Below are 26,808 nucleotides of genomic sequence, written 5' to 3' on the forward strand. Positions count from 1 at the left end.
CAGTTTAGGGAGGTGGGGGGGGGGCACCTGCCACCCCGAGTCACCTGTCAACCCCGGGTACCAGCTCCCCAAGGCCTGCCAGCAGACAGTCAATCACTCCTCTACCCACACTAGCCCCCCTCCACATGAATTGCCCACCCCCAAAGTTTCATGGTCTGGTCAAAAGCCTTTGGCGATCTGGATATGTCCCACAGTCCACCTACCAACCACCGCTGCAATAGGCCCTGGGTATATTAGACAGCATTGTATGTGTTTGTTGAACAGGGACACTTGCGATGTGAAAAATGTTTCTCTGGAGTCCAGACCTTAACTATACCTTGATCAAGAAATCTGGAGTTTGACAAAAAAATAAGTGACTAACCCTGCCTTAAAGTTCAAATACTAAGGGGTCCATGCTGTGGATCTAGAGGCTCTAGGTGCCAACCCATGTGGGTGGTTTTATGGCTGTACATACCTGATTTCCCCACCTCACAAACAAGAGACCCATAAGATACTAATTCTATGATTTCTTAGTTTTCCATCATCACAATATTTTTGCCCCTTTGACCTAGGTACCTAGTTTTATAGCACAATCTCCAGCCCAAGCTGCAACTTTTAACACTATTTATACAGCTATTTTTAGAGCATTAGTGCAAGACCTGCTAGCCCAAGTCTGCTCAGACAGGCTGAGGCTTGCTTCAAAAAGTTATATAGACATACACTAAGTACATGCCATACATAAATTATTCTGAGGCTGGAAGGCTGTGTAGTAACAGGAAAATTAACCAACAAGATGCAAGAAGGTTTAAGATAGAGTAGGACAGATCTGGCTCTCTCTCTCATCCTCCTGCTGGCAGCTTTTCTATTCACAGTCGTGCCCCTCTTTTCTCCACCACCTTTAAAAATGTTACATCATTTTATATTCACTTGTGCTTACCCACCACTGTTGAATTTATACTCCATAAATATCTCCTCTGAATTGCATCCACAGTCTAGAGGTACAGTTGCTGCCAATGACAATTTACAATCACCTCCCTCCCCTCTTATATGACTTCTAAACAAATCACAAGGGAATTGGGCCCACAGAAATTAACACAATTTAGATGAAGACAAAGTCTTTCAGTGCTTTTCTATCTTTGGAATCACTACATGGCACAAACTGGTAGGGGTGTTATTTATACTTGATTAACAATTTGACTGGGGCCTTTGAGAGCTATTGCAATGTAAATGGTGTCCTGACCCTGAGCCACTGTGCTTGGCTCTGTACAAATGCACAGTAAAATAAGGCAAAAACAATGAGAGTCCTGTAGCACTTTAAAGACTAACACATTTAATTTCTGCAGGCATAAGCTTTCGTGGGCTATAACCCACTTCATCAGATGTAAGGAATAGAAATCAGATAGGAAGTATATATATAAAGTGTTCTTCTTGTATGGTAGATACTTAATGATGTGTTGGAGAGATTTTAGCTGGGGGCTGTAGGTGATGGCTAGTGGTGTTCTGTTGTTTTTTTTTTTTTTGTTGGGTCTGTCCTGTAGTAGGTGACTTCTGGGTACCCATCTGGCTCTGTCAATTTTTTTCTTCAACACATCATTAAAGATCTACAACCTATACTAGCAGATGATTCCTCACTCGCTCAAGCTGTGGGAGGCAGACCTATCCTTGCTTACAGATAGTCCCCCAACCTGAAGCAAGTACTCACCAGCAACTGTACATCATACAAGAAGAACACTAACCCAGGATCCTATCCCTGCAACAAACCCCGTTGCCATCTCTGCCCACACGTCGACTCTAGTGACACCATCACAGGTCCTAACCACATCAGCCACACCATAAGACATTCATACACCTGCACATCTACTAATGTAATATATGCCATCATATGCCAGCAATGCCCCTCTGCCATGTACATTGGCCAGATCGAACTGTCACTATGCAAAAGAATAAATCAGACATAAAAAATGGTAACATCCATAAACCAGTAGGAGAGCACTGCAATCTCCCAGGACACTCCGTAGCTGACTTGAAAGTTGCCATACTTCTATAAAAAAACTTCAAAAACAGACTTCAAAGAGAACCTGCAGAGCTGGAACTCATCTGCAAACTTGACACAACCAAACTGGGTCTGAATAGGGAGTTGGAATGGTTATCTCATTGCAAGAATTGTCACTGTTCACACATTCTCATCTTCTAATCAATAATTGGGAATAGGCCTCAACTACTCTAACTGAATGGACTTTGCTTATACCTACCTTCCCCATTGTTGTTCCTTACGGGGGGGGGGGGGGGGAGTGTGCATGCGTGCGTGCACCTCCTATCTGATTTCTATTCCTTACATCTGACAAAGTCGGTTATAGCCCACGAAAGCTTAGGCCTGCAGAAATTAAATGTGTTACTCTTTAAAGTGCTACAGGACTCTCATTGTTTTTGCTGTATACAGACTAACACAGCTACCTCTCCAGTAAAATACAGGATGACCTTCATCTCTGATGCAGCATTGGGGCTCACTGCTACATCTATTGAGACAGCCCGAAGGACTTAAATTGTTCCCACTCTTGTACACAACCCCCCACTCCAATGTCTTGTCTTCCTACAGGGGAATGTACCCTCCTGCCCTGAGCCACCAGGGTGGGGGGACCTTTTCTTCTTAGCCTCCCACAAAGGCGCCATCCTCTGCCTGCTCAAATTCTCAAGAGCCTCAACACCCCGCCCGCCAGGTGGGCTTTGCACACATCTTCCACGTTAAGCCCACTAGCATTGGCGCACCAGTGCCATTACCCCGGCACGGCCCCCCGCAGCGAGCATCCCTCCCAACCTCCTCTCACCACAACCGAGGGGCAGCCTTCTCCCCTCACAAGGGACTTTGTCGTGCTGGCCTATGCCCCAAGGCCCCTGCCTTTCTCTGTGGTGACTACACTTCCTCGCTCGCTCAGCCTCTCCCAAGCTGCCTCCCATTCAAACTGTCACTGAGTGGCACACCTACCCAGCCCACCAACAGCCAAGCGCGTAACTACAGTACGCATGCGCCACCAGACAAGCGCGCCCAACACAAAACCGTTCACCCTCAACCCGCCATGTAAAACACGCGCGCCTAGCAGAACGCACTCTCGCCAAACTCTTCAGCGTAGATGTTCCACTGCGCATGCGTACTTCACAAGGCGCCCTACTCCCGTCACGTACTTCCGAGCCCCATCTTTCTCCATAGCGCATGCGTTAGATACCGCCCGTTTGTCACCATGGTAACGGGACGCGGAGCCGGGGCCGGGTGAGTGGGGTTTGTCCGCAGCCGCCATGTCGGAGATTCTGTGCGAGTGGCTGAACCAGGAGGTGAAGCTGTCCCGGCCCGTGGGTAAGTTAGGGGTCCCGACGTCTGGGTCCTGAGCGCCGTGGCGGTGATACGAGGGGCTTGTGCCCATAGGGGACGGTACTGCAACTGGGGATGCAGGGCCCGTGGGTGCTCACAGACCACCGCGTAGAGTCTGCCTAGGCGGTGCCTACAGGGGCCCCCTCAGGTGTGTCTGTTCGTCGGGACCCTGTGGGTTGGAGTTCGTTCGGGCAGCACGTACAGATGCAAGGGAGTTGCTGCCCGCAAGGGAGTCCCAGATGGCAGTACACCCCGGCCTGCTCCACAGCAAGCCGGCCTCAGTATTAATGCACATGTAGAGAGATGGGATCCATGCGTCGACATGGGTGGGAGTCACTTTGAGGAGACTTTGAGGTCTAAGAGACTGGTGAGGTTGTCTCGGGGTCTGCAGGCAAGTCTGGGAACTGGAGGAAGTCGGGGTAGCAGAAGGGTTCTGCTGCTGGGCTGGGAGTTGGGTTGTCGGCAGTGTTATTCATACACTGATTATAGCTGGAGTAGGGTTTGTTCACTGTGATACATTCAACTGAAAATACAGTCTCCCTGATTTTCTTCCATGCTTATCTGAATTCTGAGATTTCAAACCAGGATTTACCTAGGGACCTATTGGTATACCTTCCTGCAGAAGCCACATGCAATATGGGAGTTACTGACCTTGAATAATGCTAATGGAAATAATAGTGCTACATGATAGTTCTGGCTGATCTATAAAGGAATTCACCCTCTTTCCTCACACCCAAATAAAGGGCTAAAACCAGTTGTGGATTCTAGTTTTCCCCCACAAAAAATTACAACATAATCTCTTTACAATCTCTAAAATAATTTTTGTGAGAAAAATGATGATTCTCCTCTAGGCCATGTGGACTCCAGTGCCATGAAAAGTTTCAATTACATCGATTAATAAGGACTTGAGGATAGAAAGTACCTGAATTTATATTTACACAGTAGTTCCTGCTCTTTGAATTATGACTTTTGAGAAGCACCTACTCCATAATTAGAAAGAAATATCCTACTTAAAATCAGACATATTAAAACATACTTACTGGCTGGTTTTGTTTCTGTTAGTGTTTTAGCACCAGGAGAATTAGTAACTGTAACCTGTCAAGTATTAGTTTTGCAGCCAAATGTAAACAATTAAAATAGTGTAATTTACTTTGTTGATATTGAGATTTAGATTTTGGAGTAGATTATGGAATTTGTCTCTTAATAGAGTTATATAACATAAGTACTGGCTACTTGAAGGCCATTTCTAATCCTAAAGTTATTTTAACATAGTAATTTCATTAACAAAAATTTAAAATTAGCTTACAATGTAAAGATTTTATAACCGCAATAATAAGTTGAACTAAAACTTAGATATAAGTCTCTGATGTTGTACAAATACTGTAATGATCTCTAATATTATTCATATGGTATTTTGTATTTTTTTTACTATTGCTTGTTTTTTAACCCAGATCCAAAATCATTCCCAAAAGAATTTTCTACTGGCTATCTGATTGGAGAAATTCTGCACAAATATGAGCTTCAGGATGACTTTAACCAATTTTCACAAAGCAGGTTTGTAACTTAAGGCACAGCTGATGCATGTAATATATCTCCTATGTAACTTATACAAGATTTTTATTTATCACTGAGGATTTCTTAGTGATACCTAACAGGATCTGATAAAGTTATATACCAGTCATTAGTTAGCTACATATCAGTTGTGTTAGTTGCACTAATTAGCTGCATACTTCCGAAGGATCTGATCATTCATGAAATGTTTACTGGGAAGATGTACTAGGATGATGGCAGCACAATTAATGTTAATCAACATGGTCCTATGGAAAACAGGTATTTGATTTAGTACTGCATGAACTTCTGATTAAAAAATTAACACTGCAGAAAATTGATGTAACATATTAAATAGGTTAAAAACTGGCTAACTGATAAATTGTAGATCCCCAAAATGGGAAAATAATCATTCTATGCTGTATTTCTAGTGGAGTCTTGCAAGGATCTGTTCTTATACCAATTCTATTTAATATCTATAAAGTTATTGCTGATAAAGTTTGCTGATGACACAAAAGTTGGTGGAGTGGTAATTAAGGAAGGGTTAGTTATACAGAGAGATTTGAATCACTTGGTAAGCTTGGTTTATTAAAACACATGTTCAAATGCAAGGTCATATATCTAGGAACAAAAAAAGTAGGTCTTAATTACAGGATGGGTGGCCATTATCCTGGAAAACAGTGACTTTTAAAAGGCCTCAGGGGTCATGATGGATAACCAGTTGATCATGAGTTGCCACTAGAATGCAGTGGCCAAATGGGCTAGCACAATCTTTGATTTATAAGCAAGAGGAATATCAAGTAGGGAAGTCGCATTATCTCCATATTCGGCATTAATGAGACCATTACTGGTGTATTGTGTCCAGTTCTGGTGCCCACACTTCAAAAAGAATGTTGAAAAGTTGAAAATGGCTCAGGAAGTGAGTTATAAGAATGGTTTGAGGTTTGGCAAATTTCACTGTCAAGCAGATTTAAGAAGCTCAATCTATTTTGCTTATCCAACAGAAAGTTAGGAGGTGACTTGATAACAATCTATAAGTAGCTATCTCGGGAGAAGATTTCAGATAGTGGAGGGCATTTTAATCTAGCAGACAAAGACATAATGAGATCCAGTGGCTGGAAACTGAAACTAGATAAATCCAGATGGGATATAAAGTATAATTTTTTTTTTAATAGTGAGGGAAATTTCTCTTTGGAACAATTTACCTAGGGATATGTTGGATTTTCCATCATACAAAGTGTTTAAATTAAAATTGGATGTCTTTCTAAAAGTTATGCTCTAGCTCAGCAATTCCTAAACTGTATTGGGTCATACACCACCTTTTAAAAAAATTGTTGTGAAGTGATTTGATGGAACATCAATCTCACATATCACTAGTGGTATACAAACCACGGTTTGGGGACCCCTGGGTTGGGGAATCCCAGGAATTATGGCTTCATGCATGAATTATTGGGTGAATATCTATGGTCTGGGTTAAGCAGGAGATCAGACTAGATGGTCATAATAGTCCCTTCTGGCCATGAAATATATTAATCTAGCATTCTCCCATAGCAGACCCTAAGCATTGAGGGAAGAGGTAACTCCAAAAAACACTGCACTTTTAAGTTCACAGTTGTTTCCTCTTAAGGACTGTATTAAACTTCTGCCTCCCAGGCCTAGTTCCTCTTTCTAGTGACTATATAGGTTTCAATCAGTCTTTTAAAATAAATAAATAAATAAATAAGGGAGAAAAAAACCCCAATCTCAGTAACACTTCCTTTCATTTGTGTGGTACCTGGCATGTCTATATCATGCTCAGTAACTAGCTTTCCTTCTCTTGTTTTTGGGACACTAAGAAGCCTTATCTGCTTCAGAGCTCCATCATTTAACTCTGGCCTGCCTGCTCTGAAGCTTCATGGGTTTCTAACTCTGTCACACTTCCTACCATTATGTCCCCTGATAGGTAAAATACCCTATCACAGATGGTAAAACACAAATAAGTAAAAAATCTAATAAGATCTTAATGTAAGTTTGTGAAAATGAAGGTCTGTTTGATACTGGTTACTCTGCAAGGAGAACTCTTCAGAATAGTATATCTTTACTGAATCATGTTATAGAAAGATCTTAGCTTCTCCATAGCTAACTGTGAAACAAAGTCATAAGCCTGATTTTCTCCTTCCCTTTCTTATATTTGCCAGATCAAAGCCAAACCATTTGAAATTTAACAGGGTGATATTTTGGCAGGGCTTGATTTTTGGGAGAGGTACTTTTGAAAGTGATATGACAAGGTGTTATGGGGTCTAAATGATGAAGTCCTCATCTACTTTTGGAAGTTTTTCTAATGTCTCTTTGGCTGGACATAATTCAAGTGGCTTGGCCTAGAAATTTCAAATTAATATTTAGTATAGTCTCCCTAGTCTGTTGCCTTTGACTATGTTTGGAAGATAATTCTTTTGTTGTTATTAGTGGTTTCCATATACTTCAAAAACCCACATGACCAATGTTTGCTTTAAAAAGCATATGTGGTCTCACAGATCTGTGAAGTTCTGCTGGTACTCATCCTCCAACATCTACTCTCAAACTTAAAGGAAAGGTACAAGGAGATGGACTGGAGGCTACCTTTTCCATGGCTGCTGGTGGTGATGTTGGAGGGTTATGGGGAATGTACATTGCTTTTTCTGTTTGAATCAACAAGCAAAATGTTGGCTCTGTTCTTCCTTTCAATTTTCTCACTTCTTTATATGACCATCCTTTTAATGTCTGATTTTTTTCACCTTACGGGATCTCCATACTACATATCTGTATAGATATACTTTATGTGTGCAATATATTATCCGTAGAGCTGGTGGGAAAACTGAATTTTTTTCGCTCTAAAAAATTCATGGGATAATTGTCCCTTCCAAATTTTTTCGTGGAAGAATTTGGGTTTTCAGCAGGAAATTTCAAAACAAAATGTTTTGTTTTTAATTTCATTTTGAAATATTAAAATGAAAATTATTGTTTTGACTTAATGTCATGTTGGTTTGTGGAAACAGAAACATTTCAGTCTCCTGCATTGGGAGTTTTCTCTCCAGAGGATGACTTTATGGTAGCAACCCAGAACTAAACCGAAGGCATCATCACATCCTAGTGTACTACACTTTTGTCTGCTTCTGAACCTTCATCCAGCTAATGATCTGCTGCTCTTCCTCAGATAAGCAATTCTCCCCACTTTTCTTAAAACACATGGCTGAAGTAAGCAACCACGTATCAATCAGAGGCATGTCCCTCATTCTTTTAACATATCCATCAGAATGCACTTCTGATGTAAATTAGGCAGAAATGGGAATCTATAATAAATTTCCCATTGACTGGGTAAAGGACATTGTAATAAAATATTCTAATGAAATTAATAGTAGGGTGGAGCTTCTATCTAATGACATATCCACATAACAAATTAAGGTGTGATTATAGAACAGGTAAGCATACTTATACTCTAGGTAGCGCAAGTAACAGTGGTAATGAAGGCGTGACAGCATACACTTCAGCACAGGCTATCTGCCCCAGTACAAACCCATCAGGGACCCTGGGTACATAATTGTGTTGTTAGTCTGCAGTGAAGTCCTTGCTGCCATGTCTTCACTATTAGCCTTGCTAGCTAAATTAAAGCACTATCCACAGTGCAATCTAATTAAAGAGCTTTTTCAACCAGTTGTATAGCTTTTTAAAGTCAATCAAACAAAAAAACCTAGATTGTTTTTAGACTCCTGTAAAGCTTTTATATTTTGAATTGTTTCTATTGAGAGTGTATCAATGAATAATCCATTATTTCCGTATTCACCATGCACATTACAACCTACTTTTAACTCATGTTCAAAGCCAGTTTTTTCCATATATCCTGATGTAGTGGTATATAACATGACAGTGCTTGCTGCAGCAAGCTGAACTTTCAGATAGTGTTTCTAATGGTCCATCCTGGCTTTAAGATCTATTAAACTAAACTCTATGAAGTGCAAAGTAACATAATATTTAGCAGTATGTATAGTATTTTTGAATAGCAAAACACCATACTACATATAGTTTTGTTTTTTAAACATATAGGGTCGCAAACTCTAAACTTAACAATTTTTCTCGCCTGGAACCAACACTTCAACTCCTTGGTGTGCATTTTGACCAGAATGAGGCCCAAAATATCATGACTGAACAGCATGGGGCTGCAACCAAGCTTCTGTATCAACTGTATGTTGCCCTAGAAAAAAAGAAAAAGGCAGGGCTCACAGGAGTAGCCATGGAAACAATGAGACCTGCAGCACCTGCAAAGCTCAAGTGTATTGAGAGTGAGTTGTATCGAGAGGTAGGTTAAGTTTGTCTGTCATATACATCACTAGATAATCATCCGCCTAAAATGCAGCACATTTCCATATACCTTTTGGGTAAGAAAAACAAAACAAACAAACAAAAACCTTTCAGTTCACTTAACTCAACATTCTGTTCACTATACAATACCTATGTGAAACATCTGAGAGAGATGCTTAGTTTTCCCTTCTCTTCATTGGTTCACAGGCAGGCCAATCAACTTCAAGATTCTCTGCTTCCCTGGCTTTGTCTCTTTCAATTTATTGCTTATATTCTTCCCCAGGCTTCTTTTTGCATCAAAGTAGATAACAACACAGGCCAGTAGTTTTATAGCAGCTGCCCTCTTATTCTTCTCAGCAGTAAAATTTGAATGCTGAAACTGAGCAAAGTTGAAGACAGAGAAGATGGTCAGGATTGTAGATCCTTCCAGAGCACACACTCCTTGACCTCATTAGTAGTGCTCACAGTGGGCAGACCACAATCCCGCATCAGGAGAGCAATTTGAATAAGCTGTATGTTGTGAATCAAATTCATCCCTGGTTTATATGCTGTTCGCTGGCACAAAATCAGACATAGATCTCCATTGGCAGAACGATCACCAAGGAGAGTGGGAGCAGCCATAATATCCCTTCACCAACAAGGTTGCATGTGGATAGTACACACCAAAAAGGGATAAGAGGTGCAACTAAAGTAACAATTAACCCCTGATTAGCATTTCCTGCAATTGTCTGAGTTCATCTGTTCAAAACACTAATTGACCTCCTTTAATTTACAAGTCTCTATGTCAATTTCAGCAAATCTGACAATTTTTCTGAAAAAAAAATTCCTGTATTTCTAGTTATTGTTCTGTGTACTTCAGTATATGAGAAATGCCTATTCAAAACCATTTTCTAAAATGTCCCTTTAAGACATTTTTGAGTTTTGGAGATAGATTAATGTTTAATTGGTTAAATGTAATATTTGTGTTTCTGTTCTATCTCTGAGATATCTTGATATTATTTCATTGTAGCGGCTTAGAAACCTAACGCCACGGCAGACTGACTTGAGACTGAAGCAGGTTTCGGAGCATTTTGAAATGAAATCTAAGCACATGGAAAATAAAACAGCACGTATACACTTTGCAGAACAACAGAAAGTTAAAAAATTCCAGGAGGAGCAAAGAGTCCAAGACATTGAAAAGGTAAAAAGTCCATTTATTTTTTCATACCAAGACTCCAATCCTACACATGTTTATTTATGTTAACTTTAAGTGTGTTGTTAGTTCTGTTGAAGCCAGCAAGTCTACTCATTAGGTCCCTTTATATTTCTCCCACACAATCATATATTGATGGAAAATCAGAAAAAAGTGAAACATCTTGACAAACATTAAGATGTGGCTGTGTAACCAATAATATTTTATAAATCATTTAAAATATTAATATTTTATACACACACACGCAACAGGACAATAGAGTGTTTGGTGTATTTGTATGTTTGTATATTGCCATTATTCAAGTGGATTGTTAGGAATAAGGACAAAGGGCAAATGCCACCAGCACATGAGAAGTAATATTCAAACCTGACACACAACATGAAGAGTTTTACTGTGATTATAAAGTGGGTCTTATCAGTGTAAGAAAAAGAAAAAAGTATCTTTATCTATCTAAACATTCTTCCCAAAAGCAAATGTAAATGACTGTTAAAATAAAAAAACCCACTTATCTTTGATATAATACTCTGTTTTGGGGTTGTTTTGTTTATGTATTTTTATATGTTTAATCTCAGGAGGTAAATTTGCTTTTTCCAATCATGCTCAACCTCTTACCTATACATGTGTATATATACCTAACCTTATGTAGTTTGCTTGATGATGTCACTTTGCTATTGGTCCCATTTCCTGACCCCCTGATTCAGTTTCACCTTTTTCCTGCTTTATATTCACAATTTATGGCCAAAATCTTGGATATGAAGATAGCTTCAAACAACTGATCAAAAAGGGACTGGAGAATTGGTGCCTGACTGTATTTGAAGTGCTGCTTGGAGATATCACATGAGGCACCTGTTGCTTCTAAAGAGGAAAAATAATTATTTTTAGAAGAGAATTGGAAGCCTGTCAGCATACTGTTGTCCTTCAGTTCAGACCAGCACTTCAGTATCATTGTACGGAAGCAGTTCTTCAGTCCTTTAATTTCAGATTCAGCAGTTAGTTTTTTATCCAATTTAATGCTAAAAACCTTTTGAGAGAGAGAAATAAGAATGGTGAAAGGGGAAAGCAGAAGAGACAAAAAAACTGCAAAAAGCAGAGGAGACATAGGAAAAATGATGAGGGTCTATGCCACTTTCTCTCAGAAGAAGAAGAGAAATGAAAAAAGAGAAATGTTAACACATGGAACTGTCAGTGAAACAATACAGTCTTTAATTATTATATTACCAGTTTTTAATGTTAAAATATACATATTACAAATTTTGATTATTAAAAAATCTTTCATTTGACAGATCACTAGTCATTTTTGTGGAGGCACACTGATATTATCTGTAATGGAGTTCAGTAAACAAAAGTAGTGTGACACTAAGGTCTATCTCCTTCTCTCCGTGGTGACACAAAATGGGGAAGGCCACAGAGTAGTGCACTCTCACAGTGGTGGGGAAGGGAGACATGTGGCTCTTAGTACTTGGGAGTGCAAGGTTGGCAGTGCCAGCAGCTTTCTGGGGTGCCTGTCTGCACTGGGTGGGGATGAGGTGAAGACCCTGATACCAGCACACCAGTAAAACTGCACATTGAGAGTGCTGGATGTATCTTTGGAAAAATGTAGCAAGGGACATTTCTTTGTGTACTATTTCCCACCCCTACCAGCACCTAGGATGCATTGTGCATTGTGAAGAGATACACCTTCTAATACAAATGTTTGAATAGTATACCTCCCTCCCCAACATGGACCAACCACATGGGTAGCTTAAATGAGGTGATAGTATGCTAGGATATTGCCATGGCTGTTGATCAGTTAGAAAGTTAGTTTACAAGATATATTTTTGGCCCAAAGAAAAGATTGTTTCACATGTATATCGGGGACTGACAAATCAGGAGAACTCAAAATGCAGTCATTAAGACTTAATTATAGACAGGATATAGAGATGGGCTGTTTGGTTTCACTTTTTTAATGTTCTATTTTTTGAAAAATGATTTTCATCATAAGTTTTTGTAGCACAGTATGCAAGATTGGAACTTCAAGTACTTTCTGCTTATAAGAATTTTTATATGGATGAATTACAATACTTGTCTAGAATATTTGTGCATAAATTCAAGTTACTGAACAGATTTATACTGGATGTTCAGCATCGCATAGGAAGAAGGAGACAAAATGAAATAATGGCCAGAATTCAAGCAGCTATTATACAGATTCCAAAACCACCACCAAACCGTAGCCTGAAAGCTAATGAAGCCCAAAAATTGTTAAAGAAGAAAAAAGAAGCAGAAGTAAGTGTTAACTTTAGTAACACTAAATTTTAAAAAGCAAGCAAAATCATAGTAGAAATCTTCTGTTACAGATGATGTGCATACCAAATGATACTGATAGATTTAACTGATTTCAGTAATTACACTAGCATAAAACTGGTCTAATGCAATAGTGAATCAGGCCCAGTAATCTCTAAGGCAGAGGTCCCCAAACTGTGGGGTGGGCCCCTGTAGAGAGGGTGTGGAGGAACGTTTTGGGGGATGCAGAAGTTTTGGGACCCCTGCTCTAAGGGCTTGATCCTGCCCACTTTACTCAGGGAAAACTCCCACTGACCTCAATGAGAGTTCTTTCAGAGTAAGTAGAACAGAATCAGGCTTTAAATTAAACCTTGGTAATGTTTTAGGATTCACTTTAGCCACTTTGAAATCAGTGGAAAAACACCCCTAGTCTTTAATGGAGGTTGGATCAAGCCCTTAGTCATTTCCTCATGATTTGTGACTGTTTTACTTCTGCGTTGTAATTTATTAACTCTTACAATATGCTGTATGTCATTTACAACAGAAACACTAGTAAGATTTAAAACTATAGTTGTCTCATATCAAAGCAAGGAAGACAGAAGATTTTTTTTTGGCTGGATTGTTTTATGTTACACTACCATATGTAATACATTTAAAGCTTGTTGGAGAGTGCTTCCCATTCAGAAATTTGAATCATGTACTTAGGACTAAGTGGGCCAATTCTACCCAGACTCACATTTTGTACAACCAAATCTAGTTGAGAAGTTTGAAGGGGGTGAGGGAAGAGAGAGAATTTAGTTAGCCTTATTCTCTTTTGGAATTACCAAATGAGTTGGGTTACACAGGTGTAAAATAGGACTGAATTTGGATTACTGAATCTAAATGACAACATACTTGGCAAAGAATAGCATGCTTCAAAAACCCTGAACGGGACTCTTCAACAGGGCTTGAACTGACCTTTCACAGTAGTCTAGCACAGTGGTTCTCAACCAGGTTGTACACGTACCCCTAAGGGGACACAGAGGTCTTCCAGGGGGTACTTATCTAGATCAGTGTTTCACAACCATGGGATTTTGATCACTACGGAGATCGAGGGACAGGTTTAGGGGGTTGCAAGTGCAAGGCCAGCGTTAGGGAGTGGCAAACAGGGCAATTGCTTGGGGCCCCAGGCCACAGGCGGCCCCGCAAAGCTAAGTTACTTGTTTCAGCCTCAGGCGGCGAGGTTTGGGCTTCAGCCCTTCCACCTTGGGCTCCAGCTTCAGACAAGGCTCACAGGTGAAAAATAGGCTCAAGTATCACACTGAAATGTACGTATAATACTTATATTCCAATTGATTTATTTTATAATTGTATGGTTAAAAATGAGAAAATACGCCATTTTTCAGTAATAGTGTGTTATGACACTTTTGTATTTTTATTTCTGATTTTGTAAGCAAGTAATTTTTAAGTGAGGTGAAACTTGGGGTACGCAAGACAAATCAGACTTCTGAAAGTGGTACAGTAGTCTGGAAAGGTTGAGAACCACTGGTCTCTAACAAAACATATTGTGCAGAATGGAAGACTGCAAAACTCCAGACGCTGTTTTTGCAATGGGTTGACTTGTATATAGGAAAAGATGAAAATACAGGAAAGTGAATGTGTAGGAGCATTAGATAAGCTTGTCTTCTGTCACCCCTAGACTAGTTGATGTGTAATATGTTCTCAATATAATTTATTCTTATTAAAATGATATTCAAATTCTCTATAATAGTTACAGTACAAATACAAATTAACAGTTGAATCCATCTTGTATGGTTTTAGTAAAGGTAAGAAAATTGAAATGTCTGTGCTGTTCCTCTAGCATGTATACCTGGAAATTAAGACATTTGAGAAGTTTATGAGGAAAGAGAGCCCTACTTCTAGTAGCACCCAAGTCATTGACAGGTAATGTTTGCACAAAGTTAATATCAGTGAAACTGTGGTCACCGAAAAAATAAATCTTCACCAGTTTTGTGGTTCTATTAATGAAAATGTTCACCCACTATTACCTGTTTTTCATTTTTATTTCAAAGTATACCTCATTTTTTACTTCTAAATTTTGCAGTCAGACATAGGCATTAATATTCCTAAAGAGCCTTTTTCACTTGCTTATAACTTTCACCTTTAGGCTCATGTTTTCCAGGTCTCGTCTCAATGTTGTTTGGAGAGCTATAGTACTTTTTTTTTAAAGTAGCCCACATTTTTTCCTCTCAAAAAAGGTTTTGTGTCTGAGATGTTTAGAGCAGAAACTTAATGTTTTTACAAAAGTAATCTGTAGGTTGTGCCTTCCCATGTGCCTTCCCATGATACTGTGATAATTTCTTTTGTTTTGGCCAACTGTTAAGAGTTTGAAACATACATCATATACAGTCACATTGACTTTAAAAAAATTGTTGTATTAACAGTCTTACAGTGTACTGTTGTCACTGTGCATTATGTGTGAAGATGCATAAGGATTGAAATCTTTCACTGTGTACCTTGAAGCCTCAATCCTGCACAGACTTACACATGTGCTTACTTCTACAGACTGTGAGTAGTTCCATTGACTTGAAGCTGATGTAAAGTTAAATGTATGCATAAGTCTGGAGGACTGGAGCTTGAATGAGGTAGGGCTACTTATGGGTGTACATGAACTTTTGCCTCACTGAAGCTCTGATCCTGCAAACACTTAAGCATGTGTTTAACTTTGCACATGTGAGTAGTCCCAGTGAAGTCATTGAGCCTGCCCACATGCATTAGGTTACAGGAATCAGTTCAGCTAATTTATCCACTAGTTCACCATGTTTTCTTGGGCAAATAATTCCTTAAATATGATAGAGAGACTAAGATTCATGTTTCCAGATTTAATATTTAGGCAGATATTTTATGCACAGGAGTAAATCCCATTTTTAATTGATTATTCCAAAACTTATATTTTGCATTGGAGAAAAACATTTTGTGTAACTAAGACAGATGAGAGCTGTTTCAAGCTATCTTATTCTTGAGTTTAATCACTGTATTTTGCACTAGTCATCTGAAGACTTTTTTCAACATGGACTTCTGCCTCTAATTTGGCCATGCAAGGAGCTTCCAATTTCATATTGCTAGAACCTTAATGCCTGCATAAAATAGCTGTAGAAGTAGGTGCTCAGATACTGCGTTGATGAGTATAGTATAAGAAGCTCTGTAGAATAGAACAGAATAAAATAGAAGCATCAGATGATTTGTCTGGTTAAGAAACTGTATGTACTGGGCATTGAGAAGCCTTGGAAGAAAGACACCTGCCATTGGTGTGCCCTTCCTGTGCTTTAGTAGGAGACTGCAAATAATATAAAGTGGCTTCAGGAGCCATTCAGTGCCTTTCTAAAGGGGATGCTTAGATTTTTCTGGTATGGTTTTAGGTTGAGGAAACATAAACCATGTTCCTCGTTGCCCAGTGTATCAATACATACTGTGTTGGTATCCAGGGCACATACGGTATGAGTGAGTTATTTTTGGGCCCAGTGCCAGAGTCTACTTTCCTTGAAAAGTTAAGGTTGGTGAGAACTAAGCACCAGCCACAGAAAGTTAAGGAGGTATCTCTGGCACCAATTTCATCCCCTGCCCAGTTAAGGAAAGCACAACAGAACCTGAGAGCTCCTGACAGGATAGTCCCTCCCTTGGAAAAGGTGTACTCCTTTTCTTTGCCCCTAGTGGGGCATAATAGAAACTCCTTTCCTTCCCATCCTACTCCTCTTCCTTGGGCAGCACAGTGGAAATCAGGAAGAGTCTCTGGACAGGTATCTGTAAGGTATGGCAGGAAATGACATAGGGTTCATAGGGAACATCCTTCTTGGTACCCCTCTCCCGCTGTCTGTCTCTAGCCTGAGTACTCATATCTTATCAGCCTTATTCCTACTGGCAGAGACTTTAGATATACAAGCCCTATAGTTCTACTATGCAGTGCCGCAGGAAACGACAGCAAAGGTGGATCCTTTAGGCCTGCTTAGAGAGGCTACATGGAAGCAGCCAGTCAGAGCCCAGCAGGCTCAGATCAGCAGTGGTGCAGAGGAAACCTCACAAAGTCCTGGACATCATGCACCCTTCTACACCTGGCAGGCTCACCATGCCTGTAAACAAAGGATGGTTGGAACCTGCAAAAGACTTGTGGTACATACCAAATCCATTTGGCTACATCCAAGTGAGCTGACAGGATGTACCAAGTCCACTAGAGCTCAGTCAGCCTCTGCTGCCTGTTTGAAGAATGTCCTTATTTCTGAAACCTGTAGGGCAGCTACATGGAGCTTGGTTCACATATTTACAAGACACTACTGTTTGTAGACTCTTCCAGTTTGATCCCACTTTGATAGGGCTGTCCTGCAGTCGTTATTTAAGTAGGTCCCCTCCAAGTAGACAACTGCTTGTTAGTCACCAAGAGTGGAATCCATGTGGACAACCACATGAAAAAAAAGAATGGCTACTAGCCTTACAGTAACATTGATTCTTTGAGATGTATTTTCCATACTGATTCCATGACTCACCTTCCTTCCCCAATCCTGTGTAGTCCTAATTCTCTGGGATTCTGTACTTGGCCTGCTAATCTCTCAATTGGGGGACACAAAGACATTTAGGGGGCAGGTGTGAACCCAAATGACACTGGTGGCCAAAATAATCTGAACTCGTGTGCATGTGGTACATGTGCACCAAGAGTGGAATCCACATAGATAGCATTTCTCAAAGAATCACACCTACTGCAAGGTAAATAGCCGTTTTTTTGATATTCAACATGTATCTTCTTAGCAATGTACAGGACACCTTGCAGATGCAGGAGTTAGACACAACAGCTCCAGACACCACAGCCCAGGCAACTTCTGAACTGTTGAGCACTTACTCAGATGATGAATATATTAGAAAAATTCAGAAACGTCTAGAGGAAGACAGTTTTGCCCGGGAGCAACGAGAAAAAAGACGACGGAAGATGTTAATGGAACAGCTAATAGCCCACGAAGCACAAGAGGTGAGGTATTTGTGCCAATGTGCTGTATTGAATGCAGAATTACCAATCTGCATGGAAAAATAAAACAACAAATTGATGTTTTAGTCACATCCTAACAGCAGTCTTTAGCTATCTTATTATTTTCAGAATTACAGAAAAAGCTGGACTTCTTATAATTCAAAAAGCTGGTGATGTCATCCTCATCTCACATTTCTCTTACATGGGAGTATCAGCAATGGTGATTTACTGCAGTCCTAAGAGGCAAATGTTTTGCTACTGCATGTAATGATGTTGGGAATATCAAATGGAAAGTTGCTGGTGTGCTGGAACTTTGCATGTTTGATCTCAGCCTCGCGGTGACATTATTGTTTTTGGAGTGTTTGAAACAAACTCTGTTCAGATGTTTTTATTTGGTAAATGAAGAAAAATATATCTATAAATATATAGCTATAGAGAGAGAGAAATACTTGTGCCCAATCCTCAAATTGTGTTTGCTGTCATAGTTCAACTGAAGTCAATCCAGTTAAGATGCTTTACCAGCTGAAGATCTGGACCCAGAAATACTTTTCCCAAAAAATAACAAAAAATGGTTGAACTTAAAACTTTCAAACTTTATTCATGGTCAGCTCTCACGAAAGGGTAGACACTTGCTAAGTTTAAAATAGATAAACAATGAAGTTAAATGATTAAAATCTTGCTTTTGTTCATTCGGTAAAAGTTGGTAAATATTTAGAGCTTGATTATGACTTTCTAAAGTGGCTGTGCAACAATGTAGGGGGAGGCAAGGATTTCCCATATCCCTTGCATAGCTGCATTAGAGCTACCCAGATCTTAGTGCAGGGTGCTGGTAAGGGATGGGAGCAGACAAAAATGGCTGGCTGCATGGAGAGGTATGCTGTGTCCCAAAATGGGTTTTGCAGGTTACTTCCCTTAAACCCCCCACCTCCCTCAGGTTTATTTAGCCCCAGAGAGTTGTCTAAGGCACAATGCCTCCCAGTGCTCCCCTCAGGACATTGGCTCTATGAACCTCCCCTTATTTAGTGCTGTGTCTAGAGGCACAATCTGATCTTTTGCTAGATTACTTTCTCCACAGCTACTACACTGATTTTTGCATGTGTGTCTGCATAATTGTGACCTTTAAAACTTGTGGAGCTGTACAAAACAACTGCACTTTACTTTAGTGATAGAGTCAAACTATAGTCTCATTGCTTTTTTATAAAATCAGAAAATGAAATATTAACCAGACATTGAATGCAAACACCTACATAACACAAAAAATATGAAAATGCAAATATTGAGATTCTGAGTCTCATTATTCTCTGACTTTTCCTGTGACTTCAATGGATTTTGCATAAAGGAGTGGCTATAAATAGCATGTTAGCTTGGCCAAATTTCATATATGTAATTTCTTTATTACTGCTTCAGCATGTAAAATCCATAAGGATTCAAAATACACTATTTTAATGTGAGTTAAGATTGACTTTTGTATTTCTTTACTTTTAATATTCATATTTTATCCTTAGGCCTCAATCTGCAAAAAGTTTCAGAAATCTTTACTGAATGTGTTCACAGGATCAGGGCCTTAATATTTCAACAGTTTGGGATTTTGTATACGTAGGGTTAAAATACAAATACACCTACATTTTAAAACAAAGTATTTGAAAAGCAGTCTCTTTGTCACTTAAGTATGTCACTTAAGTTTACATGATGAAATTCTGTCCTCATTGAAGACAGTGGGGCCACACTGCATAAAGTTAAGTACGTGAATGAGTATCTCTTGACTTATGTATCTGAGTTTTGGAATTATTAATAATTCAAGAAATTATTGATGTTAATATGGGAGACAATCAGACACTAATTTCACCATACATTCCTTTATTAAGGCCAAATGGTATTTTATATAATTGCTTTAAAAGTGCCTAATAGCCTAAATTAAGCAGTCGCTACACCGAATACAGTAGCAAGGTATTGATAAGCATGTGATCAGTATACTTACAAATAGGCCAGACCTAGGAAAAATAGTCTTATCCTGGCATGCTCCAGCATGATCAGGTAGCATCTGACAAAGAATGCTTAAATGTATAACTTTTTATATCAAACAAATGATGTCATAGACAATTACCTCCTTAGCTAACAACTAATTTGAGACAACTCACCGTAATTTTTAATTTTAATTCAGATAAAATTTACAACCTTCTTTCTTCCCAGGGTTTTTTCTCCTTATCTCTTCCCCTCCTTTCTGCTGACAAACAGCTTTTTTATTGCACCAGGCTTCACACAGGCTACTTTTAGGATAACACTGGTATGTGAGGTAGGAAGGTCCATATTGGCTCTTTTAAAGACAGGATTTTTTGGTCTGATTTAAAACCACCTGCAGTTGCCCCCATCAGTTAGAAACCCTCTTTTTAGAAACTTTCCCTTATCTTATGAATTATTTTTTGAACCAAACATCCTCTCTACTTCACTCTTTCTGGCCTTATAACTCATTATTTTCAAGGCCTTTCTTTTACTTGCTAGTTACCGCCTTTCTTTACAACACCTATTCCTTTAACCAAACTTAAAGTAACTTTAATTTTATAGTTTTATATTTATTCTACACAGGCCATATACCCATGTATTATTTATTACACTTGTTGTATGGGACTAGCCACAGTGCATTAACTTAAGCACATGCATAAGTCTTTGAAGAAGTAGGCCTTTCCTGTGAAGATCTGAGTTCAGATTTCTGTGCTTCCCCTTTCACAGTGATGACAGTGTAAATAAATAAAACAGCATGAAGCTGTTCCATTCATCTTTAAATTAAAGATGCAAATAGAAATATAGTAATACACAAAATATGAATAGTAATATACAGGTTTATGGGTGATACATAAACATAGACTTAATGTGTTTGGCCACTGGATGTCACTGTTATCCCAAATAGATAAATTTTAAGAGACTTGCCTTTTTACCATGTATCTTTCAAACAATCACCATTATAAACCCATTTCAGAAATGCTGCAATATAAAACTGAAGTTATGATTTTGTCCAGTACCATATTTTAGGTCTCTTTTACATTTTGGTTTTGATGGTTGTTAATTCTTCCTAGATTGTGCTACATTTTTTCCTATTTACTTGGTTTGTTTAATTTGGTGCTTAAGAAAGGGAGAGGCTACGAGTGTTGGCAAGATGCAGACATAAAGCAAGTAAATGCTGTACAAATTTCCATACAGTGGGCTTGATCCTGCACCCATTTAAGTTCGTGGCAAAACCCCCTATGACTTCAGTCCTCCAGGGTCAGGCACTGTATGCCAGTACACTTCAGTCCTGACTTGCAACACCACTATTATGCTAGATCTGGGTCTACTTTGAATAGAACATAGAGTTGATTAAGAGTTTTCTTATTAGGTTGAATGGAGCTAAGATAAAACCACTGAACTAATTTTTAATTTTAAACTAAATTGTGATTATACCCAGGTCTGCAGAAATGGCAGCGAACCTTCAAAGGGGAATGTGCAATAACCAGCTATGCTACTGAAACGTCAAGAAAATTGACAGGTTGCAAGTTTCATAGATAAATCCCCCATCAGTCTACATGCTACAGGGATGGGCACCCTTAAAATGATTACTTAAATGAGCCTTAGTAACATAGTAAAATAGCACTTGTGTGATTTATGACAATGTATCATAGAGTACAATCATTTGAAAATTTCACAAGACATGAACAAGACAAATTCTTTTTTGGGTGTCATCTGAGACACTCATGGCATGCACCAGTGGGTGCAGCCTAGTGCCCATTGAGCTCTCATATGTGCCTCTTACCTCTTTTCTCTGCATTAGTATTCTGAGGGTGAGACTATAAAATGAACCACAATGATCATCTAGTCTGACTACCTGTATAACAGAGCCATAGAACTCCTCTGAAATAATTCCTATCTGAACTAGAGCAAGTCTCAGAGAAAAAACATCTAATCTTGATTAGATTTAAAAATTGCCTGTGATGGAGAATCTGCCACAATCCTTGATAAATTGTTCTAATGCTTGCCCTCCAGATATTTTCTGGGATCAAGAAAGATAGAAAGATTAAACTGATAATAGGTTTTATGAAGCTCAATGCCTTTATCAGAAGTTTCAGTTTCTGTATGTTGATTCTAGCATCCAATATACCCTCCCATACCACTCTAGATTAGTTTGTAGCTCTTCATCCAAAGGATGTATGCTTGTGTATCTCCCTCAGACCAAGTCACTGCACGTATCTCCGTTTAATGGTTGGACAAGAACATTTCCTGTGCAAAGTCTTACCCTTTTGGCCTGTCTGCTGCCCCCAGGTGATTTACAAAGTACCCATCTGTGGTAGTGACTCTTTTAAGACAGCAGAGTATTTTCATTTACCCTTATTTAGACAATTGGCTCATCAAAACCTCATAAAAAGCTGCCCCTTTCAAAAATATACATACACATATTCCCTCTTCAAGTGGTTAGAATTCTGGATAAATATGAAAAAAATCCCTTCTGCTTTCTACACAGAGAATCCCTTTTGTAGAAGCAGTTCTTGACTCTCAAGAGGATAGAGTTTATCTGCTAGAAGAGAGATAACTGAAGCTTCAGTCTGCCAAAAGAAGGTTGTAATGGGGGACACCCACATCTTGAGCTGCTGCGTGCACTACAGTAGGGCTTTTCCCACTCCTGGCATCCCCTGTAGGTTGTCAGTCTCACTTGGCAGGTCTTCAGTGGCTCAGCCTTTCATCCATGTCATACAATCAAAATGAAACCCTTCTCGGATAGCAAAATTGTCTGTCTGCCCTCACCAGAGTCTTCAGCCCATGCTCTGGGCCCTTTAAATTCAGCCTTTTGCTCAGACTTCCAAACAAGACTTGTCCCTTTCTTGGGGTTTACACCACTTCTCCAAGGTTGATCCAATAAAAGATATTACCTCACTCACCTTGTCTCTCCAATGTCCTGGGAATGACATCGCTACTACAACACTGCATCCATCTACATTAGGCATGCTTCAGCCCAGGGCTGAGTAGGACTTTCCTTGCCATTAAGATCCAGGCTGCTGAAGGCATGCTGGGGCCAGGTCCAAGTACTAGAATGGAGAGGCACCTGTTCTTAATGCCCTTGCTGTATTGTGAGGGAGGAAGCTGCCTGAATCAAAACCAGAGGGGATGTAAATATAGAGAAGAGTAGATTAGGACAGGAACCTTTGGTGGGGGAGAACTGGGACTGAATATGAGTTGTGGGATGGGGTCAGGAGAAGAGAGGGAAACTGGGACTGGGAGTTGGGGAGTGGAACAGAATTACCTGAAGCACAAAAATGTCAAGTCAAAACTGCCGCTTTGCACATAGGATTTTCTTCAGTCTGTGTTTAAATTAATTTTAGCTGCCAAAATTTTAAGAAAATTGATTTCTGTTGAGTATCACAATTAAAAGATTTTTAAAGTGGACACGTATTACTTTATAAGACCAAAATTATATTACTTATAGCATCATAAATAGAAATGTATGTTTTAGCCTATATATGTTGAATAGGCATAGATGAAGACTCTCATGCTATTTTATATAAACCTTTATATCAGCATACAGAATTTTCTAACACTAATCCATGAAATAATTAATCCCTATTAACATAGTTTTCAATATTTTATTTTTTTAGGAGGCTTATCGGGAAGAGCAACTTATTAACCGATTAATGAGACAATCCCAGCAGGAGCGGAGGATTGCTGTTCAACTCATGCATGTTCGGCATGAAAAAGAAGTGCTATGGCAGAACAGAATTTTCAGAGAAAAACAGTATGAGGAAAGACGACTGAAAGAGTTCCAAGAAGCTCTTGACAGAGAAGCGGTAAAAGATTAATTATTCAATATATTATAATGGGGAGCTTTGTCTACCTCCCATACATATGAGCCCAGATTTTTAAGGTATTTAGGCATTGTTCCATTCAGTGTTGCAAGGCCTAAGTGACTTAGGAGCCTAAGTCTCATTTTCAAAAATGACTTAGGTACTTGGAAGCCTAAGTCCGAATGAATATGTTATGCCAAATGTTATGCATCCAGCAGGGCATGATACTTACACATTCACCCTTTCTAGCCCATGTCCCCTCACTCTCTCCCTCTCCCCAAAAAATAAACTTAATTTGCATGAGGAATCTCATGAATTCAGGAGTCTGTGGGTATTGATCAGGGTTACACCTCCTGGTCACCAGGGCCCAATGTGCCCTTGGGAGTGCTGATAGCCAAGCTGCTATTCCTCCTTTCTGATTTATATGCAAAAATTTTGGGAGGGTGGAGAGTGGGGTTATGTTCATATGGGCCTCTGCATACATTTCTAAAGCTCAAATAGCATCAGCATCTTTGTATTAATTCTTTGCAGATCAGGCCCTTGCTGTTTAAACTGTCTGTCACATCTTCTAAAATGTATTTAATGGCTGAAATCCTGGCCCAGTTGACATCGACAGATGTTTTGGTATTGACTGAACTGGAGCTAGGATTTCTTCCAGTATCTGCATGACTGTTCTTCATGAATAGCAAATGTGTTCTCTCCATGTTTTAAGGTTAAAATAGCTTTACTTCAGCATATTAGTAATAATTTTGCAAAAAACAGGGACTGAAAGTCTTCAGAGGTTATATTCAGACTTCTGCAGGTCTTAATTTGTTATTACCTGTTATATATCATTTGATTAATGCATCTGATAAAAAATGTTTTCAATTCTTGAATCAAATCCCGCAAGTTCATTTTCTTTTTAAAGATTACTTTAAGCATTTTTAAACTTTTTTTTTATTGCTATGCCCATGCAAGTTACTTTACAATCTAATTAAAAAGTTGCTTTTGAAAAAAAAATCTTTAGGCTCTTGCAAAACAAGAAAAAATTGATTATGAGGAACAGACTGGCAAAGAAAGAGACCTTCATGAGAAAATTGCAGCTGAAAGAGCAGAGGCTCGATATAAAAAGCATTATTCCATGTGTTGGGAAATGATTGACCAAATTATTGATCTGTCAACCAAAACAGGAGAATATCGAATGTTGACAAACAAGTAAGTACATTTCAGAAGTCAGAGAAAATGAATGTATAAGAAACAGAATAAAGGGAAAGGAAAATTTAATGAGACATTATTTCATGAAATATGTTCCCTTGTGAATGTCCTGCTCTGTAGTTGTGCTTAATACTGAAAACAAGCGTATAATTTAAAAGGTTATTATAGAATCATGAGTTCTGTTCCCATACACAATGTACTAGAGCTAATGTTACTATGGAAAAATTAAACCCCACTCCACAATACTAATTCCTTTCAAATGGAAATACTTTTCAATAATATTTCCACATTTTTGCAGATGAAGTATTAATAATAATAATAATTATAATAAATTATATATTATATTTGTAATACAACCTTTTGTTCTGAAGGATCACAATGTACTTAATATAGATATTAAGTTTACAAAGGATTTTCAGATCCTTCAGGATAAAAGGCACTAAGGACAATGTATACTTTACAAATTACTTCCCTCACATCAGCAATGGAGCCACCTGTAGGGTGGAACAGCAACTATTTAAGAAGCCCAAGAAATCAGAACATAATGCTTTCATGTGAAGCTTTCCTACCTGGTCTGGATCAAATGCTACAATGCCTTAGTTTCCTTTCAGATCATTGCTTCAATTTCCTCTTGCTTTCACGTAGCTGGATGCTTCAGTGAGTTGGCAATTTGGCCATCTGGCCAAGTCAAGTATTCCTCCCTTTCTAAGACAAATAAAAGTTCAAAACGAAGGATTTCGCCAAACAAACGTTCACCCATTCTGAGCTAAGCCCTTCTCTTTAATAGCTAGGATTCCACACCAGTTCTTTGCCCCTCCCTGGTCCACAGTTTGTCAGCCTTCAGTATTGGCTTCACTGATAGACTTCTCCATCCACAGGCTAAACAAATCTTTCAGCCACACTCAGTGTAGTCCTCAGTAATCCTTCATCCTTACTGGGCTAAACAGTCCTTTCTCCAGGGTATGCTGTCATCTTCCCCACTTGAAAGAGGAAAGTAAAAGAGAACTTCCTTTCATCCTCTCTGGAAGCCTTAGCCTGGGACCTCTAAACAAGAGCTAGTTTTCTCACTGAGTCTCCTGCCCGTACTGTTACTTTCTTATCATACTTTTTTCTTCCCCTGGTCTCTCCTTGGTCCAGAAACCTTTACCTCTCCTTAGTCCCTGGCTCATAGTCTTTTCAATCACACTCTTACTCTTCTCCAGTTCCTTCTCCTGCCTGCCTTTATTACTTCTCTAAGGCCCTCTCACTGGCTTTTGGCCACACTCCCCTCTCCTCCTGCTCCAGCAACCTGATCTCTGGAAACACCATTGGCAGTCTTGGTCTGCAACTCAGTTTGGTCCACATTGAAACATCTCTCCAACAAGCTGCTACACTCTCCAGCCTTCTCTCACTACTGGGAAAACAAGTGATTGTATATAATCCTGTTCCATTCCCCAAAAGGCTTTGCTGTAGCTTGCAGCCACACAATCCTTCTGAGGAATACAACCCACAGAGTAAAAACAACGAGAGTCCTGTAGCACCTTAAAGACTAACAAATTCCTGCGGGCATAAGCTTTCGTGGGCTGCAGCCCACTTTGTCAGATGCATGAAATGGAAATCACAGATAGGAGGTATATATATACTCCACCCCTCTGGAGCCCACCAGAGTGCTTATTTTAAAAAGCCGTAACTGGACCTCAATCTGCTTTGAAAAGGACAACACATTCTGTGACAGACTGAAATAATACTGTATGCATCTGAAACTGCAAGGTGAATATAATTAGACAAATTTGAATTGTTCAGGATACCAGGTTTAATGTCCTAACTCTTGCAAAAGAGCTATTGGATACCAGGATGTAAGTAAGCCATTTAGAAAATGGAACCTTTAGTGGCTTTCAGAAAAAAATCTAAGGATCAGCCCATCTTGGCTCAAAGACTGTGTAAGTGGATAAGATTATGCATTCAGTCATGTAATGAGCTAGTTGAACAGGGCTCACTAAACTAAGAGGATAGCGGCTTCGACAACATGTATAAACCATGTGCCATTATTTGAAATCTTTAAGGCTACTTAATAAGGCTTCCTTCTCAAATCACCGTTTTCATGACATGGTATCAAGATCAGATACTGGATTTACGAAGGCAGTGTTTCAGTTATTGTTTAACTAATAGGGATCCTCAACCCATC

At 39.2% G+C, this 26,808-nt stretch overlaps 1 protein-coding gene across 2 annotated transcripts in view; it reads left to right on the top strand.

Moving 5' to 3' along the window:
• Window positions 1–3,098: 3,098 nt before the first annotated feature.
• LOC137151202 (sperm flagellar protein 2-like) overlaps window positions 3,099–26,808 on the top strand; it is a 38,473-nt gene continuing 14,763 nt past the window's right edge. For both annotated transcript variants that reach the window (XM_067545515.1, XM_067545516.1), the window contains exons 1-9: window positions 3,099–3,328; window positions 4,795–4,897; window positions 8,951–9,203; window positions 10,215–10,385; window positions 12,519–12,659; window positions 14,497–14,579; window positions 17,433–17,649; window positions 23,265–23,453; window positions 24,457–24,644. In XM_067545515.1, the coding sequence (XP_067401616.1) occupies window positions 3,271–3,328; window positions 4,795–4,897; window positions 8,951–9,203; window positions 10,215–10,385; window positions 12,519–12,659; window positions 14,497–14,579; window positions 17,433–17,649; window positions 23,265–23,453; window positions 24,457–24,644 (1,403 nt within the window). In that variant the 5' untranslated portion in view covers window positions 3,099–3,270. The remainder of the gene's footprint in view (window positions 3,329–4,794; window positions 4,898–8,950; window positions 9,204–10,214; window positions 10,386–12,518; window positions 12,660–14,496; window positions 14,580–17,432; window positions 17,650–23,264; window positions 23,454–24,456; window positions 24,645–26,808) is intronic.

The sequence above is a fragment of the Emydura macquarii genome, unplaced genomic scaffold, assembly GCF_026122565.2.
Source record: "Emydura macquarii macquarii isolate MOO-44397 ecotype Brisbane River unplaced genomic scaffold, CSIRO-AGI_Emac_v2 contig_1045, whole genome shotgun sequence".
Classification (NCBI taxonomy): Eukaryota; Metazoa; Chordata; order Testudines; family Chelidae; genus Emydura; species Emydura macquarii.